General features: G+C 38.4%; 1 protein-coding gene across 1 annotated transcript in view; it reads right to left on the reverse strand.

Annotated features, from left to right (window-relative positions):
- The window catches only part of POLR3G (RNA polymerase III subunit G), a 34,373-nt gene extending 30,566 nt beyond the window's left edge, over positions 1–3,807 (reverse strand). Inside the window, exon 1 of the mRNA XM_007943394.2 lies at positions 3,691–3,807. Coding sequence (XP_007941585.2) covers positions 3,691–3,807 — 117 coding nt within the window. The remainder of the gene's footprint in view (positions 1–3,690) is intronic.
- Positions 3,808–7,187: the final 3,380 nt, after the last annotated feature.

Raw genomic sequence — 7,187 nt, forward strand, 5'->3', positions numbered from 1 at the left:
GGATCACATTTCTTTGGAATGGGTACAAATATGGATCTCTTCCAGTCAGTTGGCCAGGTAGCTGTCTTCCAAATCTCTTGGCATAGATGATTGAGTGCCTCCAGTGCAGCATCTATTTGTCAAAACATATTAATGGGTATTCCATCAATTCCTGGAGCCTTGTTTTATGCCAATTCCTTCAGTGCAGCTTTGATGTCTCCCTTCAATACCATTGGTTCTTGATCATATGCCACCTTCCAAAATGAATGAACATCGACCAATTCTTTTTGGTATAGCGACTCTGTGTATTCCTTCCATCTTCATTTGATGTTTTCTGCATCACTCAGTACTTTGCCCACAGAATCTTTTAATATTGCAACTTGAGGCTCATATTTTTTCCTTAGTTCTTTCAGCTTGAGAAATGCCAAGTGTGTTCTTCCCTTTCAGTTATCTAACTCCAGATCTCTGCACATTTCATTATAATAATTGACTTCATCTTCTCTCACTGCTCTTTGAAATCTTCTGTTCAGTTCTTTTATCTTGTTATTTTTTCCATTTGGTTTAGCCACTCTCTGCTCAAGGGCAAGTTTCAGAGTCTCTTCTGATATACATTTTGGTCTTTTCTTCCTTTCCTGTCTTTTTAATGACCTTTTTCTTTCTTTATGGATGATGTTCTTGATTTCATCCCACAATTCCTCTGGTTTACGGTCACTGGTGTTCAATGCGTCAGATCTATTCTTTAGATGGTCTCTTAACTTCAGGAGGGATACAATCAAGGTTATATTTTGGCTCTCATGGACTTTTTTTAATTGTCTTCAGTGTCAGCTTGGAATTGCAAATAAGCAGTTGATCGTCTGTTCCACAGTCAGCTCCTGGCCTTCTTTTGGCCAAAGATATTGAGCTTCTCCATTGCCTCTTGCCACAGATGTAGTCAATCTGATTCCTGTGTACTACATGTGGCAAAGCCCACATGTATAGCCACTGCTTGTGTTACTGACAAAAGGTATTTGCCATGAATAAGTCGCTGGTCCTGCAAAATTCTGTCACATAATCCTCAGTGTTATTTCTATCACCAAGGTCATATTTTCCAACTACCAATGATTTTTGTTTCCAACTTTTGCATTCCAATCATCAGTGATAATCAACACATCCTGACTGCACATTTGCTCAATTTCAGACTGCAGAAGTTGGTAAAAAATCTTTAATCTCCTCATCTTTGGTTTTGGTGGTTAGTGTATAAATTTGAATAGTAGTAGTATTAACTGGTCTCCCTTGTTGGCGTATGGATATTATCTTATCACTGACAGTATTGTACTTCAGGATAGATCTCGAAACATTGTGATGAAGAATGCCAAGCCACTTCTCTTCAATTTGTAATTCCCAGCACAGGAGACTACATGGTTGTGATTCAAAATGGCCAAAACTGGTCTATTTCAGCTCATTAATTGCAGTGTAGTAAATTACTTTGTGTGGCTTTTCTACCCATAAGTCTTTGTAAACTCCAAGGTGGGATTTGCTATGAGCAACTGAGGAGCTCCTGATTGCTGAAGGTGTCCACCTGGAGTATTTCTGTTGGGAGTGGCACAAAACAATGTTCTGGGAGATGCCCACTCTCTCTCAGGTGCTTAGAGTTCTGATGCTATAATTGGCTAGTTGACCACCCTGCTGGGCTCAAAAGGAGGCCTCCTAGAGGCAGAACTCTCTCTCTGACTGCTGGTTGAGGAAGACGTGTGCTGAAAGAGACAAGGGCTCCTGAGACACGTGCTGCTGGGAAAGAGACGCAAGAGACACGCATTGCTGAGTGCGACACTGAGGGACCAGCACTGCTGGGAAAGAGACTGTGAGAGACTGCTGGCTGAAGGACGGTGGGCTGGGAGAGAGACTGAGCATTTTTCTTGAATTTGAATTGTAGCCTGTGGTGCTTCCCTAATAAACCCCATAATCTGTGAGCTCTGTGTGGCCACTGCAGCGAATTATCGAACCCAGGAGAGAGGTGGTGGATGCTTTGGGAAGAACGGTTGGTGAAAGGACTGGAGGGAGGCAGTATGTCTGGCCTGGCAGGAATAGGCCTTGGGTTACTGCTGATAATCCTGTCTTCCTCTTGTAGAGTTAGAGGAGGTTGGAACATGTGGCCTCCTTGCCCTTTCTGCACTAATGACTAGGATAGCAATCTTTATGCGTTCCATTTCACTTTTGACAGCTTCCAATTTTCCTAGATTGGAAAATTGTACATTTATACAATTGTACATTTGTACATACTTGGTATATTCCACATTTCAATTATTAATGAATGTTTGCAGGTGTATCTTCTCATATTGAGTCATGCCATATCAGCAAATGGAGGCCCCGGCAGCTTTACACTCATTAAGGTTGGCTCTCCTCTGAGGAGGCAGCTGTTCTCCAGTTGTATTCTGAGTGCCTTCCAACCTGAGGGACTCATCTCCCAGCACTGTTTCGGACAATGTTTCAGGGCTACTCATAAAAGTTTCTAGTAATATATCAGATATTGTTTCATTGTTATTCATAAGGTTTTCACTTGCCAGTTCTTTGAGAAATGGATGGCCCCTTCCTTCTCCTGAGTCTGTTTTAGTCTGAAAGCTCTGCTGAAACCTGTCCACCATGGGTGGCCCTGCTGGTATTTCAAATATTGGTGGCATGGTCTCCAGCTTCACATCAACATGCAAGCCACCACAGTTCAACAAACTGACAAACATACGGTGGAGCATAGCACATACACATCTGGAAATGTAAACTTGCCTTTTAAACTAAATATAAAGCAAAAGCATTAAACATTAATTAATTACACCAATTAAGGTTCAAGCATACTCTAAAAGCAATATGTAACAATGATTATATTTAGAGAAATAGCATTAAAATTGAAAGTCAACTTGATAAAACAGGGAAATAAGCAAAATATAGACAAAAGTTTCACAGGAAGAAAAGCCAACTGGTATACAAAAGGGTAAAATTAACTCAATAAATATGATATGATGGTAAAATCATTAAGCAAAAATATGTAGGGTGAGAGATGAAAACCACTGTTAAAACACAACTTGATTTTAAAACATTGTTTTGAGATTGGATGATATCAAACAGCAGCAGAAGATACAAAAAAGGAGCCCTGCTGGCACAGTGGTTAAGTGCTCAACTAATAACCAAAACATTCAAACCCATCACCTATCTGCTCTATGAAGAAAAAGTTGTGTCAACTTGCCTCCATAAAGATTGAAGCCTTGAAAACCCTATGGGGCATTTCTACTCTGTCCTACAGGGTAATTTTTTCTTGGTACACATAGTACTAAGTATATTCATGGGATAATGTATATTGTTTTCCTTTCTGTATTTTTAAGAAAACAGAAATTAGAAAAAATCAGGGAAGAACGGTTGAAATATTTAAATTAACACTAAGTAAAACTTAGGATTTATTTTACTTTCTTATGCTTTAAGTTATCATAGTGATATCATATGTAGTGTATTGCCTAAGGCATTTGACTGATAACCAGGAGGCTAGTGGTTCAAACCCACCAGCCACCCTTTGAAAGAAAGACTAAATAATCTACTTCCATAGAGACTGCCTTGGAAACCCAAAGAGAGGTCACTATGAGTAAGGACTGAGTCAACAGCGGTTAGTGTGGTTTTTGGATACAGAATTTTAATAATCTCTGAAAAGTGAAAAACATACCTTGAGAATTTGGCTATCAATGTACTTACAGGAAATATTGGGGGAGGCTTCAATACTACATCAGGTAACTTTTCACCTCTGGTAAATCCAACTGCTTCAATATTAAAGGTATAAGCTGCACGTCCTCTTCCTTTATTCCCAGCCATTACAACTGGTTACCTCCAGAAAAGTGAGCAAATTCTGAAAGGCACCATTAATTATTAAGGCTTATTATATCATACAAAAAAAAAGCAACCAATATTTTAAAGCAAAATATAAAACTCCTTCTGTTACGTAGCATGGCCAATTGGAATGTAAACATTGTGAAGAAATGAAAAAACTTGTATCGGATTCACAAACCACTCACATCCATTTAGTTTGCCAGATGAGATGATGATGACCTCAGTTACCTTACCCAGAGTCCTAGATGGAGGGCTGACCCTGTGTCTCCTCTGAGATGCTGCCCTGAACACTACACAGTTGGTTCTTGCAATTCCTCCCACCTGTCTGTGGGACACATGAAAAGTAAGGACAGGAAAAGGCCAGCCTGGTCAGAAGAAGAGGTGGTCTTGCTTTTTCATTTGGACTTGAAGACTAACATCAGTTGTACATATTTTAAAATTTTTAAAAATTTATTCATCCCATCATTTGAATATTTAAAAGGATCCTTGAGATCTGGTCCAATGTTTTCCTTTTAGAAATGGGATCAGTAAGGTTCCTAAAAACATCTGTCCAAGCAAAAATGTTAAAAGTTTTCTGATTTTTTATCAGAACAAAATTGCTGAAATAATTAAATTAAAAGTCAAACCTGTATTCTCTTCAGCTATCTGAAACATGGTTACAGTATTTGGTGACAACTGAGCCAGCAGGGTATTTGCAGGGATTCCTACACCAGGGCTCTTCGCTACAACTCTGCATTCAACTGTAGTATTGATTATAACGCACATTCTTTTCATCTCTTTCCCCACTGATATAAGTGTGTCATTTAACCCTTTTAGCCCAAATGATCCATAATATGTCCTCCAGTCCGACTTGGCGGAAGACAGATGAGCTGCTGTGATTTCCGTAGCATTTCAGTCTCATTTCTGAATCCCATGAAAATTACACAATTCACAACCCTTCACACAGTTGTATTTGTATTCTTTTCAGGACTGAAAGGCCATTAATGTACTTCACACCCACTAGGATGGTTATGATGAGAAAAACTGATAATAATAAGTACTGAGGAGGATGTAGAAAAACTGGAACCTTCATCCATTGTTGGTGGGAATGTAGTAAGTTGCAGCCGCTGTGGAAAACAAGTTGGCAGTTCCTCAAAAAGTTAAACAAAGAATTACATGAACCAATGATCCCATTCCTAGGTATACAGCCAACAGACTTGAAAGCTGAGACTCAAACTGATACATGGACATGAACAGTCACTGAACCATTATTCACAACAGAAAAAATGCAGGAAAAACTCAAGTGTCCGTTAATAAATAAATGAGTAAGGCAAAATGTGACATATACATGCAATGGAATATTATTCCATAAAGAGAAAGGAAATTCAGATAGATGCTATGACAAGGATGAACTTTTAAAACATTATGGTGTGTCCAGTAAGTCAGTTACAAAAGGGTAAATACTGTATAATCTGTTACCTGAAATATTTAGATTGGGAAAATGCATAAAAACGAAAGTTTATTAGTGGTTACTAGGAGTTGGTGGAGGAAGGAACTGGAGTTACTGCTGAAGGGGTACTTATTTCCTTTTGGGATAATATAAAATTTTCGGAAATGAAAGTAGCACAATATGGTGAATGTAACTAATGTCACTGAATTGTACCTTTGAAAAACATTTAAATGACAAATTTTTTGTTATATATATTTTACCACAATCATTTTTTAAAAAGGCCATTAATGTTACTCATTAATAATGTTTGCCACTTTAATGGAGAAGGAATAATACCTCATAAGACCAACGAAGGGTAATGTCTTTGTACTTTTTGACAGTCTATAATTTCAATACAGGTTGGTCCAAAAGCTTGAGAAATCCCAGCTTACTTTATCAGGGCAAACACTACAATGTAAGCAGTTCTCTACCCTGACTGTTACTAGAACCACTTGAAAAGCTTAAAAACCTGTTGTTGTTATGTGCCATCGAGTCAGCCCCGACTCCTAGCGACCCCTCCACTGGTTTCTGAGGCAGTATCACTACTTTCTGAGGAAGTAGATTGTCCCATCTTCCTTCCAATGAGTGGTGGTGGGTTTGAACCTCCAGCCTTCTGGTTAGCAGTCAAGTGCCTTAGCCACTATGCTACCAGAGCTCCCAGCTTAAAAACCTACAGCAGTGATTATTAAAGAGTGGTGTCTGGACCAACAGCATCAGAATCACTTGGGAACTTGTTAGAAATACAAACTTTGGAGTTCCACCCTGGACCTACAGAAACAAAACCTCTGGGAGTGGGACCAGCACTGTGTTTTAACAAGCCTTCGAGGTAATTCTGAAGCTGGCTAAATTGTGTGAAGCACTGAAATGGACCAATCAAATCAAGATCTGCAGGTTTGGGGCGGTAAGGCTGCAACATGAGTAGTTTCCAAAGCTTCTTGGGTGCTTCTAATATGCAGCAAGTTATAAGTGTCTAAGTGTTAGCTACTAAGTAGCAGTGGGCTTTTCTTTGTTTTAAAAAAAACAAAAAAACAGTAGAATCAGGCACTTCAGACCACAGCTTCCAACCAGGTTCATTCCACTATGACCCCTGCTGAGAATTTGCATTTCCACCCCAGATATACTGGATCAGAATCTACATTTTTATAGATTCCCCAACTGATTCTTATAGATCCCCAGATGATTCTTACTGATCTCCAGATATATTCTTATATATACATAAGAATCACCTGGGTATCTTGTTACACTCTAGATACTGATTCTGTATATCTGGGCGGGGTGGGCAACTTCTCAGCATGGGGTTGAACAGGAATAAACCAGTTAGAAAGCCCTGTTTCAAATATCTGTGAATTTTAAAGTTACACAAATTATTCTCAGCAATTTAAGGAAATTTACCTTAAAGGTGAAATGGCTGCAACTGCTATAAAACTATGTACTTCTAAGGATGTAATCATCCAATTTTTTAATTTATTTGCATGGAACAGCAGTACCAAGGCACTGCATTTTAAAAGGTCCATTAATAGACCACTTTAAATGTCCTTATTTCATTTATGGCTCTAGTTATATACACGGAGACAAATAATATATTCAGTACCTTTCTATCTTGAAATACTGTTTCCTCTTCTTTTTGTGAATTACTCAAATAGGATGGCATTCAATTTGATACAATGGCTATGATACTCAGAATATTTTCAAATAGATTTTGCACTGCATATTTTGTAAATTCATCCTTATATTTTCCCATATTTAAAAGTTTTTGTCTTCTTCAAGAAGACTTTCTTTGTTGGTTACCAGAGGTGGGAGAGAAGGGGAGGAAACACTGCAAAAATTAAAAAAAAAAAAAAAAAAACTAGAAACTACAGCTATGGACATATCCAAAGGAAAATGAGCTTCCAAGATT

Source organism: Orycteropus afer, unplaced genomic scaffold, assembly GCF_000298275.1.
Source record: "Orycteropus afer afer isolate SDZICR_OR568_19922 unplaced genomic scaffold, OryAfe1.0 scaffold00105, whole genome shotgun sequence".
Classification (NCBI taxonomy): domain Eukaryota; kingdom Metazoa; phylum Chordata; class Mammalia; order Tubulidentata; family Orycteropodidae; genus Orycteropus; species Orycteropus afer.